Source organism: Sparus aurata, chromosome 23 (assembly GCF_900880675.1).
Source record: "Sparus aurata chromosome 23, fSpaAur1.1, whole genome shotgun sequence".
Taxonomy (NCBI): Eukaryota; Metazoa; Chordata; class Actinopteri; order Spariformes; family Sparidae; genus Sparus; species Sparus aurata.
The window spans coordinates 15,149,882-15,168,308 of NC_044209.1; the positions used below are offsets into that span (position 1 = coordinate 15,149,882).

An 18,427-nucleotide genomic window follows, 5' to 3' on the forward strand; every position below is an offset into this window, starting at 1 on the left:
AAGAAAAAAAACAGAGAGCACCTCTCCAGAACTGTAGCGGTGGGCGGTGTAATTTCTTCAACAAGTGGATGAGGGAAAAAAAGGAGGAGTGTGAAATGCCACACACACACACACACACACACCTGTAAACTGCGGCAAGCGTGTTGCTATGGACAACCTATGTTTATCCTGAGAACTATGGGTAAGAAAGAGCACAGGTAAGACTGATACAATGCATCTGAATACAGTATATCACCCTTTACCTCCTTGACATGTAAAAGCCTAAATACATATCTCAATCTTTGTTATTCTTGTGTGCAGAGAAAAAAACTAGCACTGGAGAGTCTTTTAATGTATTGTCTGACAGTTCTGACAGAACTCTCACTTTCTTTTTCTTCTATAAAATCTTGTCTCTGTTCTCTGGCGGATTGCTCCCTGGCTTTGAAGAGTCTTTGGTGTCTGGTGAATCATATGCTGCTGTAAACTCCTGCTCCTAAGCCCCAACACCCTGTCTGTCTGTTAGCCGACCCATCTCTGTGTCTGTCAGGTGTCTAAATCCTAATACCTGGCCTTAATTCAGATAAGTGAGCACAGCAGTGAGCAATCACACTGACTCACTGTTTGCTGGGAAGGAAAGAAGAAACAGACAATGGTAATGGTGGGATAGAGATTGAGTAAGGGAAAAAAGGGAGGAGAAAAGACTAAACAAAAGAATGAAAGCGAATGACAGAAGAAGGAAGGGATTTTGTGAGGTAGCCACCGGGGAAGAGTTCATCATATTTTCACAATCTTGCTCATCAAGTATCTTTCACTAACAAGCTACTGTAACATCTTAATTTCACCTTAAAAATAAATTTGCCACTGTGTTACAATAAAGTATTTTTTCTTGGTAATAATAAAATATCAAATGTATGAAAACTGTTACAGCTGCATTAAACCTATACTAGTAATGTTATTCCTTGTGTATTTTTGTTTATGGTTGTCTCTCTCACTTTATCTCTGTCAGGATTAGGATAGGTAGGGTGGACTGTGTTGACAGTATACACACTGACAGAGGCACGCACACACACGCCAACATGCTGCCTGACTGGATCGATGGTAGGAAGCTTATGTAAGATCTGAGGCTGCTGTGCAGCTTTGAGATGGTCTCTGCAATTTTCACCCTGGAGACTCACTGTTAGCAGGGTGTGGTGGCACCATGTAATGACAACTTACACTGACTATAATGATGACTTAACAGTCCACAGTGACTAATATGGTACACTCAGGTAACCCATCTGTAAACAAAATCAGAGTCATTTATTTTCTAAAGGGGACACTGAAGACACTTTATGGCAAAGGTGAAAAGCAAAAGACACAAACGACCAAAGGTTTAATTAACGGAGCACCTCCAACAAGTAAACAAGGCAGTCGAAGGTGTTCAACAGTTCAACATTACATTACATTACTGTATCATTTTGCCAATTCGGCATTAAACAAACATGTCTCAAGAGTACAGGTCAAATAATACTTTTTGTTTTGTTTGATATGAAAGCAAAATGTTGCCATAACAGTGTTTCCTCTAGGATTTTTTTCAGCAGGGGCAGGCTCTCCAGGGAGCCGTGGCGGCGTAAACAAATGACACTTGACTGCATTCAATTTTTTACCTAACCATCATCATTTGAGTCAGAAAAATGCTAATGATACCTGACTAGCGTCATCTTCATCGGGTGTCTTTCTCTTCTTTTAGAAATATTTGAACAAGCTCATCTGAAAATGCAGTCAGCAGTTACATCATGGCGTGTATATATTCGCTTAATGCTATCAATTAGTTTACTCACGTTAGCGACACTGAGTTGAGTTGGCACCGGGCTCAATTAATTAAGCTACCGATATGTTACGTAACCTTAGCTGGCCATCAGTATTTTGCGAATGTCTATTGAACTTATAAAATCTATTGTAAGTTTTCTTAAGCTAATAAGTCTACCTTTACGGTGAGTCGTTGCCCTATTTTCAAGATGACACTCCTCTGACTCTCCAACCTGGTGCCTGGGTGCTTGACGTGATGTCACTTTCAAGGCCGCGCTCTCGCGAGTAATTAACGTCGATGGCACCAGTAAGTTCTTGGGGGGGGGGGGAATCTACTCCAAAGAGTAGATACTGAGCAAGATAGTTATCTAGTTTACCTCAGCACTCGCGACACCCGACCCGGTGCAGGACTCTGCTGTGAAGGTGGAGATATGATGTGGCGGTGGTGTATTTGCGACAATTAAAAAAAACAAAAACAATTTGAAGGAGTGGCGGCTAGGATTTAGGAGTGGCGGGCCACCACTCCTAAATGAATGTAGAGGAAACACTGCATAAATAAGAATGTCCACTTTACATGTGTCTCTAAGGTTATCAAGATATCTTTTTTATGATCAGATGACTGGCAGTCATTAAATTTAGAGGAGGTGCAGCACTTAGTCAATACTGATAACTGCCCAGACTTTATAGTACTTATACAAAGCATCTCTGGTCAATATTATCACTCTCCCTTGTTTGTTTGCTTGTTTTGTACATGTGTTCACTTTACTTGTTGAGCATATGGGTGGAGGAAGAGGTTTGTATGCGGGTGTAAAAGAAGCAAACAACACACATACATCCTCTCCTGCATGACTGCACAGAGCAGACACTTCATACACTGTCCCCACCTTTTGTTACACTGGCTTTGACATGGTGCATCTCAGGTGTCAAGGTTTGGAAATGACTGTGTGTGTGTCGGTGTAATTATGTCTATGCATATATGAACGTGCCTGTGTGTGTGTGTGTGTGTGTGTGTGTGTGTGTGTGTGTGTGTCAAGGAAAGAGAATCCATGTGACACATGATGTGTCACGTGTCTGTGTGTCTCTATCCAGCTTACCTCGCTTTCTTTGTTCTCGTACTTGTTGGCGTTCTTGCCTTGGCTCTTTCTCCTCAGCTTCTTCAGGTCTGCCTGAGACCTCTCCAGAGAGTCCTGCTTCATCTTGTGCTCCATCTGGTACCTCTTAAACGTGGCCTGGAGCAGAGGAGAGTCAGTTGTGTAAATACTGGTCCTTTTCAAAATAGTTATCTAACCCACATATAACCTCTACACATATTCACACTTCAGCTGGAAGTATAAACTTTCTGGACATATCAAAAACTATCCTGTTTAAACTCATGTATGACACGTTCAGTCACTGCCATGCTTTTATAGAACAAACCCTTTCTGAATCACGTCATTCATTTCTCCATCAAGGTGTTTTCAGCTAGTCTGTTTGTTGGCTGGTTGGTTTGAAAGCAGGATTACATAAAAACTCATGCACAGATGGATGGAGGCTGGTTCTCTGACCCCATTACTTTTGGTTTGGATGTGGATAAAGGGATGGATTCAGGACATTTTTTTTTCTCACTTTCTTTACATTTGCATGTTGCTCAACATTTTTGTTTATTTCTCAGGGAATAATGCATGGATATATATGAAAAGCATCAGGTGCATTTAGGTGGCTGGTATGAGTGAGTAGAATTTGACAAATCTGGATGAAGTGAATTTGAAAGTTTTCATTTTGCCGCTTTAGAGTTACAGATAGGAAACTGGATGAGGCTGGACTGAATTTAAGAGGTATGCGTTCTACTGAGTGGAATTCTTATTATTTTTATTATTAGTTTTGATTATTTCATTTTCTTAAACTCACATTTTTTCAATACATTTATTTGATATGATGCTATCTTAGTCTTAATTTGATTCCATTTGCCATTTGTTGAATATCAAAATTTGATTTTGGACTTAAATAACTACTATAATGACATTGAGTAGTATAATTATCATTGGAACTTTATGCAAAATGACACATTAACAACAACATGCTTGGTGGACCACTTTGGCTTGTATTGCTGTGTTGTATTGCAGCAATAACTCCCATTAGGACATCAATTAAATGTCATGGCTGCAGTCATAGTGACAGAAAATTACAGCACTGAATTGCTGCGCAGGACTCAGTCATGGTTCAGATGTTTGAGTGAAAATGAAGTTTTCCATCCATCTACCTGCTCATCCTCTTCATGATCACAATTATGAATAAACAAAAATCTTCTTTGTACAGACATGTTTAGGTATGCATTCCAAAAATCCCACATAGCCAGCAACAAAAATCAAGTCGACAAATCAATGGTGAGAGCAAACACATAAAAAAAACATACTTTTTTTAAATGGCAGTGTGTTTGGTGTTCCATAATGAATGACTCAGACTGCGCACACACACACACACACACACACACACACACACACACACACACACACACACACACAGAAACTACTCACGGTCATATATTTGACATCCATGTCGGTCTTTCTCTCCAGCTCGGCTATTATCTCCCTGTGGAACCTTTTAAACTTCAGGTGAGGAGGAGGAGGGAGCAAAGAGAAGAGGGGGCAAAGAGAAGAGGGGGAAAAGACACACAGATGATTATTAACTGGATGGGAGGATGGAGTGCAACAGTTTGTCAGCTTTGCTGTCAGCGGCAAACAGGGAAAATACTGTAAGTCTCAAAGAGAGAAATGGAGAGTGTATCGGTGCGTGTGTGCGGGGGTGAGAGCCAAGTCCGAGGTTGCGCTTATGAATGAGTCAGAAACAAAGCGTGGGAATGCCCACAGACTTCTCTCCCTTTCTCTGCAGCTCCCTCTCATTAGTGTGAGGGTGTCGAAGCAATCCCATCACCAAAGCCTTGTTGAGACGCAGTGGCGTGCCCACATGGGGCGGATCAGTGAATTGGAAGACCCCATTACTAAACACAGAGATGACCACAGAGACCTCGTTGAACACATGATGCAGAGCTTCATCGAAGTCTGCAAAAGGGTTTTCTTCCATTATTTTCTCTGACCTGGACTGATGCTGTGACTCACCAACAGGAGTCCATTTACAAGTCTACCCACTCACTGACGCTGATGGCAACAATGTCTCTGGGAAGCGCCTCACAAGTTTTCTGCCCCAAAGATCAACTTTAACAGCTTGTTTTCAAAGTCTGGCATTATTTATTTTCTAAGCACAAAGCTTGTGCAACGTTCAAAGAAAACAATCTTGTATAAATGTGTGAAGATCTCGTTGTTCTAAGTAAGGTCTCAGTAAACAATGTAAATACAACCAATTGTTTGGGTAGAGCGCTGGAACAACAACAATTGATCAACGACAATCAATGATCAGTTAATCACTTTTAGTATTTTCTCAAATTCGATTCTCACATGGGAGAAATTGGAGCACACAGGTTTTGCTTTAACTTGTTTTGACAAAACAATTTACTGGCTCTGTAAACATTTAGAGAGTATTTGTCCTTAATTTCTATCATTTTACAGACTAAGAAAATATTACATTAACTGTAAAAATAATCAAGAAATTAATCATAATTAAAAATAATCATAAGTGACAGTATTACTGCGGTGCAAGCATGCTAACAGCCTAAATAAGGCTGTACTTTCTCAATGCACCAAACTTCAACAGCTCCAGCTGGTGCTATGCCAGGGCATGTTGAGACCTGCCCCATGTTTTCAGCCAGGAAATAAACCAACAGGTGCTTCAACAGCATAAACCTGTTGTTTCCCTTCCTCATTCAACCTCTTCGTACTGCCTGCTCATGGTTCTGCTGTAGTTGATGTAGGTGAGGAGGGAGAATAGAAGGCAGTAAATATCTGTCAAGGGTGGGTGGAGAGGGGAGAAAGCTACCGGCTGACTGTGTGAACCACTAAATGGTGCTTAGTGAATTGAGGCTTTGCTTACGCTTGTCTGGAGTGAGCAACAGGTTCAGAGAGTGACAGTGTCTGAAATTTGGTGAGGCAACGTAGTTAGGAAACATTTTCTGGAAGCATGTACGCATGTACAAAAATATATCTGCACTCACATTTTCTTCCAGCTCAAGATGAACCTTCCTGTGGACCTCTGAGATTTCCATCAGCACTACACCTGCCACACAAATAGAACAAGAGAGGGAGACAGACAAATGTTCACGTTAATGTCAGAGGAAAGACAGGCCAAAGGAAATCTAATTGTCTGGTCTTGTTTGCTTTTTCTTCCAGTCTTTTGTTATCTAGAAATGCTGTGCAACACAGCGACAGAAGTGCACAGTGACAATGAGCACAATGCGTTACACCTATACATATACTGTAAATGGAAGAATGTGTCACTGAAAAATTATGCATGTCATTTGCAATTTGAAAAACCTTCAAATGTCACCAGCTACAAAAGGGTTTCCCTCGCCGGGATGAAAGTAGAATAAATACGTGTGCCAAGACCTGAAAAACTGGACCACCTACTGCTCGGCTAATCAAAAAGAGCTCAGATGGCAGGCAGCCACAAATTACAACCTCCTGTCTTTGCATGTTTCCCACAAAAGCAATCAAATTAGGATTATGGAGAGAAATCATTTTGTGGAAAATTGTAATTAAATTTCCCATTGACCTACCCAAAACAATACACAGCGCAATGTCAGTGATTTAAAAAGTCATAAAATCATTAGAAATCATAATCACAGTACTTTGTGCATTTTGAAGCATTTCTCAGCAAAACAAATACAACTTTGCAGCCCCAAGAAATGTCATGACTTTGACTCGTCATTAAACCAATTCTTAAGTTTCTTAAATGTAATTATTATGCCAAACACTTCACTAATTTAACAATAAAAACATTTAAGTGCCAGTGCTACGCAGTACCTCTGAACCAGATAGCCTACATGCTGACTTGTCTTATTGTCTGTGGCCTGAATAAAACCGCTCACCGATTCAAAGGGCCTTTGAATATTTGTTATATTGTAGAATGAGCAAAACTGCAGCAGCTGAACTGTGGCGACAACTACAAACTAAAACAATACCAAAAAATTGTTTTTATTCTGTTTAAAATCCTATAAACAAATTATCAATAATTTGGAAGATGTCCTTTCAGAGACATGCTTAGTGTAAACTGCGATTGAAGACCGTCTGTGTACCACAAGATCAAGTGTCGCTTTGGATAAAACAAGCAGGAAGCAAATCATCAGAATGGAAACTTTATTCCTCATGTTATGACTTCTCCCACACAGAGCTTTTCCCACAGGCATCTATTTTCCGTGTACAGTGAGTAAATGTCATGAAAAAAACATTCTTCAGTAGCCAACAAGTACAGCTGCACTGCACACATGGGTGTTAATAGTGATGCAACCCTGAGACATTTTGTAAAGACAGATTTTCCTCCAAACAGATACAGTGGCTTCTGCTTCAGCGCACAGGAACAGTTAATTTGTCTGTAACAAATGGAGGACCTGTGCCATCACAGAGGGGAGGCGTTGGCTTGGTGAATAAACAACACTTGAGTCAATCAATATTTCCATATTTGTTGAGATTTATAGAGGCTATGGACTTAATACTGCAACAAATGTGAATAGAAGCCATCTGCACATACACACAAAAAATATTTTTCGAAAGATTAATAAAGGGATCCACTGTCCGTTTGCCTCAATAGCAATTGTGTTCAAATTTATAAATCAATATCTAAAATTACATAATTCCGGTGTTGCCTCCAGTGGAAAAAAACACCTGTTTCTTTTACTCAACAATGCTGACGTGTTAAAATGTACTGCGCAAATCCCTGACAGACATTCATTAGGATGTCTGTCTGATGCATCACCATGACCTGTGCATTCATCAGTATGTAAACAGGGCCCTTCCCCACGCTGTCTTTCTACACCTCGACTGCCCCACCTTGCCTTACAGCGAGACTGGCTCTTTCACTGAGCGCAGTTCAAACAGCTCGGCAGATAAAGGCCAAGAGATCAACCCAGTAAATCTGCCCTTTGACAGAGCAGGAGAAAAGAAACTGTGGGGGGTGGGGGGCAACAGCTGGGAAAGGAAGGGAGGAGAGTGTGTTAAGGAGGTATAGTGAGGCAGGAAAAGGTGTACTGGTAATATTGGATAAAAGGTATGAGTGTGTTAGAGTGTTGGAAAAAGACAGAAAAAACAGAGGGAGAAAAAAAGATGGCAAAGGACACTGGGTTAAAAGTAAACCATGCTAACTGCGTAAGAATGAATACCTGACACAGCTGACCTCAAAGTCCCCTTATCTTACATTAAGAAGGTAATCTGAAAAATGTCTACAGGTGTGGTATCAAGTCAAATACCTGACAGACTGGTTTATTTGTAAGACGCAAAAGATCTGAGTCATCAACATATCACAATATCTGAATGATTCAAATCAATGTGTCATAGAAGGTCTTAGTTACAGTGACATCACGGGAATCAACAGTCCTTCTCTGGCAGTTCACGCTCATTTGTTTATTGTTGTCACAGTCAGGACAAAACGTTGCCAGGCAACAGCTGTTCTCGATCGAGCAAGGTGCGAGGGCAAAAGTGTGTCGTGATGTGGATTACAGCAGAAGCAATTCACCGCCATAAGCTAACATAACTAAACTGAGATAAAACCACACAATACAAACTGGCTGCCTACAGCCCTGTTTACCCAGGATGTAATGGCTCTTGAGTCATGGTCAGACACACTGTGCTTTGTGGAGGACTTTTACATTCACCATTACAGGGCTGATAGCTGTTGCACAAACACAAAAGGTAGCATCTGACAATTCAGAAGGCCTGACTGAGAAGTTAAGTACCTGAGATGTAACCTTTCGCTTGAATGTTAGGAGTGAAGGAGCTACAAAGTACGTAAATGTGAAACTGCAACAAGCTTTAGGATCAGAGAACATCATCAAAAACTGAAGTTAACTCGGACATGGTACCAAAATGTAACTATCAAAGTCCCTCTCTTTCAGCACAGCTGAGTTAACATAGCACAACACCTACAGGAAATGCATGCTTGTCCTTAGGGCATTGTAGCTCATGTCACAATGTCAGTATGTGCCATTTCAACAAAACTACTTAGTGATTTATATCAGTTGTTCTTCGCACAGTTTCAGAAAGCTTACGAACCAATGGAGCAGTGACTCTGGTAGTTGGCGGGGGCAGTGTAGCAGTGTATCTAATAGTTCAAAGTGACACATGGCCACAAAACTTGAAGAAGTCTTAAAAATGGCGAAACTTTGAGGTAATGTGGGTTGGTGAGAAACATCTGTATGATGTTAATTTACCTAGTACAGAGATAAACAGTTACTACAGAACAGCTGGAAGAGATTGGATGGTGGCGGAGGAAAAGTGGAAGTCCGTGCGAGACCGAGCTGATTCTAGCCGGGGCCCTCTAGTGGTAAGATTGATTAAGATTGATGCCAATGTTTGTTTCTTTTTAATTAAATCTTTATTTGGGATGGACATGTAAAACATCGGCATACGACTGTAGTGAAAATATAAACAAATGTCCTTCCGGTTTTGTTGTTTTGAGTTCAGAAAAGGCACAAGTCCAGTCATCCAGACGCACGAGTCCCAAGGGAGTATATTCATGGAACGTGAATCAAATTATACTCGTCTTTGGTAGAGCTTCCTCTCCTCTAGAAGCTTAGATTTCACAGCCTTTATGACAAAATAACATCAGTGGAACTACATTGTCATCTTAGAAACAATATTGACAGTTTGCCTGGTATAGACAGAACCAGATAAGATTTACATGTGACTCTCGAAAGAGCTCTAAAACAACTTAATTGTAATCAGAACATTTTACAAGGAACTATGTACACGAACCAGGGGATCGCCTGTCGCTGCTGACGTTGGAAGCATCAACAATAACCAGTCCAAAATTAAAACAGTTAAATTATAAAACGATATTGCCAGCGGGATCAGATAAAATCTGCTCTCATAGGGGCTATGAATAGGATCCAGTTGTGCCAGATTTGATAAAATTTCTCCTTTTGGATCCTAAGCTGATAGGTCAGTTTTTCCATCCTAAATATCTCTAAAGTAATTTCAATCCAATCATCCAGGGTAGGTTGGATCAAGCTTAACAATCTCCTTGTATTGATGCCAATGTTAAGGACGCACGGGAAGTATGTGGCCTTTGATAGTTTTATTGTTTGAAACGAACACGTGTATTTTTGTATGTAAGGGAGCATAAATTAGCCTTCAATCCAATGTGCAGCGGGATGTCACATGTGTTGTGTAGATATGGTTTATCAAAGACACTATCAAAACAACACCATACACAACAAAAGGGAAAAACAGAGACTCAGCCTTGTCATTATAAATGCATTATATGAACAATGACAGCTTGATTGCAAAAATTATCAAGCTCCATTCTTGAGCCATGACCTCAGAGGTTACCATGGAGGAGAGATAAAGTAGGATGAATAAAGTAAAATATAAAGAAAAGACAGTCTTAAAGTGAAACAAACAGAGTAAAATGTTGACAATACATAAATAAATAGGAACAACTTCCCTCTCTGAGCTGATTTTGAAAACAACATTTTGCTGGTAGCATGCAAAGCGGCCCACAGTTCCTCCACTGTTTTTGACTGTGGGCAAAATAATCCTGGCATCTGAGAGAGCCACCTGACACACCATGCAAACATGCTTGGATTATGTAAAGTGGGCCTGATGCCATTTGAACAGGCCAGGACCATCAAAGGATGGCTTGTGTGTTTCTGTGTGTGTGTGTGTGTGTGTGTTTCTGTGTGTGGGTCTGTAAAGCGACTGCAAAGCCCTCGCTGCCGTAACAGGACAAGATTGGATGACTCTCAATTCCCTGCTGACAACAAAATGCTGCATGGTCACGGTGTTTTACAGGCTGTTAAATACTCTTCAGATTTTTGGGCAACAGTTGCAGGGTGCTTGTCAATTTTTTCCTTGAAGAACCAACTACATATTTTAAAGTTCCAGCATCAGCAACACTTAGTTTAAACTCAAATACAAGTTTGAAGACCCAAAACTCCTGGTCTGTACACAACCTGGTTCTACAGATCTTGATTCATGCTCCATGTCTGACAAGAGAAGGAAACAAGTCAGATACCTGAGTGCTTGAATGAAACAACTGTTGACATTTGAACTCTGGTAGAGGAGGAGGAGGAGGAGGAGGAGGAGGAGGAGGAGGAGCAGGGGGAGAGGAAGGGGGACTAAAGACATTAAAGGAAGAAGGCAGGAGGACGAGGTGCACCGGTCCTCCAGTGCCTCTCCAGAGTATCTGGTTTCTGGTTGGCTACGCGTCACTGAAGCTCAGGTTTCTGACAGGCAGCTCCACTACGTCCACTAGCAGCTCAGACTTTTGTGTTCTTTGTAAAACAACTCAATTTCCTGGAGAAATAGAGGAGTTTATATTGTAGTGGACAGCGGACAACAGAGGGACATCCTGGCTGGTTATCATGATGTGTACTACAGACTCCTGTTACAATGCATTTTGGAGAACAGTCCTGGTTTATCAGATTAGACGACTGTTTGTAGTGCCTTTTTAATCACCCCCTGCTCTACATTATCCACCATAATGACTCAGACTAAACTGATCTGTCATGAGACCAGAGTGCCTCTCCCTGTCTCTGTCTGTCTCTGTCTGTCCCTCTCATACAGGGATTAGTGGGTGCTGGACCGTGTCCAGAGGTTAGGGGTGAGTGTGACTCAGCCTGGACATCATGGACTCAGCCTGGACACCCCTACATTAAACTGTTTTGTAATGCTAATGTTTACGTCATCCCTCAGACTTATCATTTCTAGGATTCTGAGTTTTTTTTAATTTGTTAAAATGGGAATTTATTTGTTTATTTTGAAAAATAAAACGGCTAATAATTAGTTAAATTACTTTTACGGACAAAGATAAAAATCAGAAGGTTGTTTGGTGTCCCTCCCCTCATTTCCTCCTCACTTCCTATGACTGGAAGGATTTTCCAAGTTGTACTCCATTCACAGTATACTGCTATAAAAACAAGAAGGTAGCAACAACAACAGCTACAATATTAAATACAGGTGAAAATCAGAAATTCAAACAGATGGGCTTTCTTTACACAATTTGCATTTTTGGTGGGTGAAATTCCAACAGTGCTAATCCATTGTCTTTTCTATCCAAAACAGATAGAAAGGTCTTGTGACATGCCAGTCTGTTTTTCAGATACTGAATGCCAGAGTGCATCATATGCACACTGAATATATTTTACAACCTATAGATGACAAACTGAAGTGTTTGTGCCGTGTGATTATGTTCAGCATTTAGAAGAAGAATGTGTGGGAAGATCACAGATGACTTTAACTGGCAACAGAAATGATTTTGTTTTAATGTATCATTATGATGTAATTGCTGATTGCACAGTGTAAAGGCAAAAGAATAATGACACCACCTGCACTTAAGATTGTTTCCCTTTAAACCTTGCTTTCACTTCTCCGTTTCATCTGCCAGACAGGAAAAATCTCCCAGGAAAATCAAGGCATGGCAATCCAGTAAGGTTGACAGCCTGGCACCATTTCTATCTGCTCTCACAGCTCAATAAAGAAACAAATGAATAAATAAACTCATGTTTTGTCCTGTGTTGTTGGGGGTTGCTACTCTGAGGAAAAAGCAAAGCAATCCAGTTGTCTTTGTGACGGCTGGATCAACAACATTACCACATGGAAACAAATACATTAACATCAACAACTTGATTTATTAATGGGACAAACCACCCAAATCAATTCTTATCACCCTCAGATTTAGACAAAGCTGGCTGTTAAACACAGAAGAGGATTAAAAAGTTTATGGCTGAAACAACATCAGAACTTCTCTCTTCTGCAGCATTACTCACTCCTCAGTTGTCTGTATTTTACTATGTCAACTGTCAAAAACTCAAGTCCTTGCAATAGACACAATGGCTGTGTTCAACATGCTGAACAGATGGGACAGATGGAGGGATGGAAAGCTGAGATGTGGATTTATAATCATAGCGTATTGCACAATTGAAAGTTGTCACCATTAGAATCCTTTTTAGCGTACATGGATTCAATCTGCCACCCACAGTTCTTCATTACCGAGCAAAAATTTACAGCCAATGTCTCATTTTTTTGGGCGGGGTAATACTTTCAGTGTGTCAGAAAATTGACACCAGTACAACATGAAGCACATCCCATTGTGCTGCTGAATTTAATTAGCAGTTTTGCTGCTAATCAGCAGGGGAGCTGAGAGACATACAGCAGTTAAATCAAAGTGTGCCACTAGTGACATGAGTTAGCATGCCAGACATCTTTGGACTGCAAATGAGCTTGTGGGAGCTGAAGCCTAGGGAGTTCGCTAGCAACAAACAGAGAACCAAAAAAAAAAAAAAAACCCTATGCCACGGTGTGTTTCAAGTTTACAACACACACACAGTAGTGTATCCATCACAGGCATCATGCCGGCATTAATCAAAGTATAACTGCAGCTGTGTTCAAGGAACAGTGCTTCCTGGCTTGTGTGATAACAATAACGAGAAAATCTGACAGTACAAACTTTCATTTATTGTTCTTGTTTATCTACTTTTGATAAGAGAAAAAGAAAAGAGCAACAATTTGCTCAAAATTCAACAGCAATGCCTGAAGACCCATGCTATGATCACAGTAAGACTGTTTTCATATTTTTGCATTTTACATTTTAAGGCATTTGCTTAGATTCCCCATTCTTTATAAGATATTTGATTCTTTATGAGACTCACTTCTGATTTATCCATCCAGGAACTAAGACAGTCTAAATCAGGTTTGGCCACCAAGACTTTCAGAAACGGATTAGCTCAAGATGGCAAATTTCAGACCAGTGACTGAGGCAGTATTTATGTTACCTAGCTTCATATTACATTTATCACCAACAATCTCATTAATCTTTTGCTATAGCTTGTGAGGCACTGCTCTAGAAACACAATCAAAAGTGTGAACAAGATTTATATCAAATGGAAAAAAAGAAAATGTCTGAATGACAAGATGATACACAGGGTGAGGAAGAAATTATTCAGAAATCAAATGTTTATGCAAGACAAATTCTGCATAAATACACCCCTGGGAACCCCCGACAATGCTTCTGAGACCCAGCTGAGATAAACAACTATTTTGGGAAAGCAAGAACTATCTGCACTGTCTGCAGATCTGCCCCAGTTCATCCCAGAAGAGCCAGAGGACAGGGAAACATGGAAACTTACCTAATTCTCTGGAGACGGGAGACACTGCAGCACTCTCCCCAATCTTAGACATTGCATCAAAATATAACTTTCCCGCCAAGGTCATTGCTGGGAAAATAATAAAATTATTGTTAATGTTTGTCAGGATCCCTGATACCTGTTGGAAAACCTTCTGGTTAGGAGCATGTGTTTTCTAAGCTCAAAATTACCCCGAATGTTTATTACTGTTGTAAAAATGCTCACCAGCCACAGATTTTTCATAGTTCTTGCCCAGGTTGACCAGATTCCTCAGTCCTGGGTTGAACTGTTCCATTACACTCTGGGCGGAGACACAAGCAGAGACAGTTAGTCATGATGTCATTCAAGCTTTCCAGAGTTATATGGTTAAAAGACTGCTGACTCAACAAGTGGGTGACTGTCCACCTGACTGAGTGACATCAGATGTGTTCAAGGAGGGGAAGCTTGAAATTCACACAGTCATGTTAAACCATGTTGACTATACATTAACATAGGCTATAAACAACGACCTTTATACCTGCTTGCTGTGCAGGCAGTCTTACATGTTAAACGGAAGATGACACAGACTGAGGAATGAATGAAAAGAAAAGTGGGATTCTCATTCTTAGCATACCTTAACATTTCTTAATCAGTGTCTTATCTCTGTGATTATGCAAATTATTGAGCTATTCTTTGTGATGACTATGAGAGGATAAGGTCTTATCTTGGATTCACACCCTAGCCCAGAATGCAGGAAATTATACAATTTTGGTAAACAACTCTTAAAACAACACAATGCAACTTCCTGGAGAAAAATAGCTGATTGTCGAGTCTCACCACAGATTAAGTTACGTTAAGTACTGATACTTCACGGTGAGTATTTTCGTCATTATATGTCTCTTTCTCCATTATGTCACTTACGAAAAGACTTAAAAACTGCTCAAAGGTAAAAGTTTAGTCGTTCAGACCAAATATAAGACAATTTTCATCCTGAAATCAATGTTAAAATCTCAGTCGGTTTGGGTTGATGTCCGACACTACCTGCCAAACCAAAGCATCAGTCTATGATTCAGACTCAACAACTCAACTGCCCTTCTTTGGGAAGGTACAAGCTGTTGCTTTAAGTAATGCATAACCTTAACCCTATGACAAACAATGATTTATGAGCCCAGCAGTGATCACAAACTCCTCATTCAGACCTTTAATCTGTGACATATAAGCCACAGAACTTCGATCCGCCAATTTCAGATTTCATTAAACATATGAAGCATGAAATCATTAACATCACGAAATCTGAAGACACCAAAGCCACTCATGTAAACACATTGTATTATGTGAGCCTTGGGCTACGGCTGATTATAGCTGTGGGCCAGAGGTGACGGCTGCCGAGGAGCTTGCTGTATAATCTTACCACACAACACACACAGCCAGCTAAATTATTAAACCTGGAGTCTTTTTCCTGCATTTCATCACACCAAGGAGATGTGGAGGCTGTCCCGTGAGGAGGGTAGCGGATAAAAGCTGTTCAAAAAGTCTAAATGGTTGCAAGAACAAGCATTTTGTCAATTTTATTCCCCCTCCAGCCTCTTTATACTTACTCACCTTCACTTTTTCTCCACCAGTGGAGGCAGCATGCACATCTGCTTACACAGTATAGTTAGTTAAAAGTTTAAACTCTAAGGAGCTTGCATCCATTTACTGGTTAGTTTATCTTTTAACCTCCATGAAATCCCACAGCAAACATGTGAAAGCAAATGACTCATTAAGTGTGTCTTGGAGGACACAAAATAAGTAACAGCAGCTGACTTTCAAAGCACCTTCTTATCTTTATTAAATTGATTCTACTTGATTACTAGAAGGCACAGATGCCAGAGTACGTTTACAGCTGCCTCAAATGATGCTGTAAACGTAGGGTAGCACTTTAATGAGGAAATGGCACTCCTAGGGTGGGGCTGATTTCTTCAAAAACCTGCAATCTAAACTCAGTATTAGTCAGCGACTGGCTTTTGGAGAAAAGTCTCTGCTCTCCACATAAGAAATCTGTTTCATTAAAACGTGCACTATGTAGTTTTGGGGAATAAAGTTCAACCAGAAGGGAAAGATCTTCATTGACTGATTTCTTTATGCTTGATCGAATCAAATAAAACGAATTGATTGAATAAACAGACTGACCTTACATGACAACAAAATTTCCTACTGGTTTTGTTCAAATGTGGCCGACCCTGCCACCTTTGTAGCTTCAAACAGTGTTCTGGGGACCTTCATTTCTTCTGGGAACAGCTTGTTTATTCACTTATAGAAACGATGAACTAGTTGGTATTACTAACGTTACCTCGTTAATATTGTAAACATATAAATTCTGAGTTTGATTTTCTTCTCCAAAACTACACAGTGCCCCTTTAAGCTGTTTCAACACATCAATCTGTCTGTATTTTACTGATGCAGAGGTAAAGTCGGCAAACAAGGGGCTATAGAAAAACACAAGGAGCCCACGTAAATATCAAAAATAACTTCTTTACAGTATTGACACTTATTTATAACACAATCTATATTATAAACAAAAGGCAAAGATTAACTGTGTCCAGGTTGAGTTTCCCCTCATCCTTCCCTCATGTTATTAGCAGTTAAACCGTTAAATTTAAGCTAGCTTGAGCAGAATAAAGCTAACTTTAAAACACCTGTTAGCCAGCTCAGGTGGTTCAAGTCAGCAGAAAGTTGGACACATGGATGCACGGAGGTATTTCCCCTCTCTTGTCCCGGTCCCACCTGTTGTGTTCACACCGGTGTTTACTCACCTTGTATGTACTTTCTGTTAGCTTGTACACCTCGTCCGTGCTCCTCGACATGTTTAACGGTGTATCCCTCGCGACGCCCAACGGAAAAAACAACAACAACTAAAAACCAAAAAACTAAAAACTAAAACAACAACAGGTAGGGGGGAGTGAGCAAAAACCTACGGACACATAAAAGTCCTCATAGCCAGCAGGAGACGCAACACGAACCAAGTAAAAAAAAACGATCAAACTGTGGAGGTGAGGAGAGGAGAAAAGTAACCCCAGAGAGGGAGAGGGAGGGAGCCGTCCGCTGCTGCTGTCGCCGCCGCTGCTGCTGCTGCTGGAGGTGGAGGTGTTGGAGGTGCTGCTGCGGACAGTGAGCGCTGAAAAAGCTGCGCTGTCAAACTTGTTGTAGGTGGATATTTGAGAAAGAGGAGGGGAGGAGGCCTGTGGAGGTGTGGAGGGAGGGAGGGAGGAAGAAAAAGGTGGACATGTGTCAAGTCGGACGGAGTAAGAGAATGAACCACTTTTCCGGTCGGTTGCCTTCAAATTAAACCTTCTGTTTTTTATTAAATCGTTGATCACAGTTGCCCCTCTTCAACCAAGGCAGTCCAGGTGCCGGTTCGGAGCCAGGACCTTTTCTGGGACCAGTTCTTTGTGTTTCCGAGCCAAAGAGCTGGCCCCCATGGGCTGAGGGCGGGGTTATAGTGACCAAGGACCGATCGAGCCCCCAGAAAAGAGCGCCAGGATGTTTGATTATATCTGGACACAGCCATGGAGACGGAGCCCCATTCAATCCTGTGAAAGCAGCTCAATCTTATGACAGTCAAATTAGTGTTTTCACAGGGAGTGTGACACAAATGTATCCGCCGTTTTACAGATGCTTTTTTCACAACATTAGCTCATGGGGAAAAGTCTTTTTGGGCCCCATTGCATCGCGGAACATTGTAATTACACAGTTTGGTCACTATGAAAGTTGGCTTCAAAGCCTGGTGCTCTTCTTGAGGGCTTGAGTGGCATCGACACTTTGCTGGTCTAGAACAAGGAACGACATAAGACTGGGGCTGGGAGTGGGTTGACCAAAGTCCAACTAAAACTACCTACGATCGGAATCTTTAAAGACCAGAGCTGGTGTAACGCGTGCTGAGACGTCCATGGGAGAATAAACAAAAAGACTTTCACTGTTTTTAATCAAAGCGACAGTAGTCCGAGGACCAGTCATGTTTTGATGCCAATGTAGGCGCGCAAAGCAGAGAGCACTCATAAAGAGTCAATGTTGGGCAATTGGAGACGTATACAGAGACCAAATGATGTGATTAAGTGGCCCTCAGGCCCGTAGAAAAGCGAATCAGTTCCTTAAAAGGTAAACAAGTTTGAACCAGAACTAGCACCAGCCCAGATCTAACTCTTGTTCATTGTGTTGAATAGGGGTAAATGTGGTGCAACAGGTTTAGAGCTGAGATGAAGAACAGCATTAGTAAACACAAACATTGAGCTGGTAATAATGACAGGGTGAGCAATAAGGTTAAGTATCTTGAACATTTTATTACAGACAAACAAATGACCGATAAGGATATTTAAAGGCAATGCTGCAAAGTGTGTGCACAAGCAAATATGCTCTCATGCAAGTTTAATGCATGTGTAAACAGTGAAAATGTCTCTTCTTGGAGCATATTGTATCATTTTATACTGTTCAGCACAA

General features: G+C 40.9%; 1 protein-coding gene across 4 annotated transcripts in view; it reads right to left on the reverse strand.

The window, feature by feature from the left end:
- The window catches only part of baiap2l1b (BAR/IMD domain containing adaptor protein 2 like 1b), a 31,833-nt gene extending 14,586 nt beyond the window's left edge, over window positions 1-17,247 (reverse strand). Inside the window, exons 1-6 of one of the 4 annotated variants that reach the window (XM_030409033.1) lie at window positions 16,747-17,246; window positions 14,198-14,273; window positions 13,976-14,062; window positions 5,852-5,913; window positions 4,281-4,352; window positions 2,862-2,996 (exon numbers count right to left, since the gene is read on the reverse strand). In XM_030409033.1, the coding sequence (XP_030264893.1) occupies window positions 2,862-2,996; window positions 4,281-4,352; window positions 5,852-5,913; window positions 13,976-14,062; window positions 14,198-14,273; window positions 16,747-16,797 (483 nt within the window). In that variant the 5' untranslated portion in view covers window positions 16,798-17,246. Of the gene's footprint in view, window positions 1-2,861; window positions 2,997-4,280; window positions 4,353-5,851; window positions 5,914-13,975; window positions 14,063-14,197; window positions 14,274-16,746 lie in introns of all 4 variants that reach the window. The other 3 variants (XM_030409034.1, XM_030409035.1, XM_030409036.1) reach the window with 3 other exon arrangements.
- Between the last annotated feature and the right edge of the window lie 1,180 nt (window positions 17,248-18,427).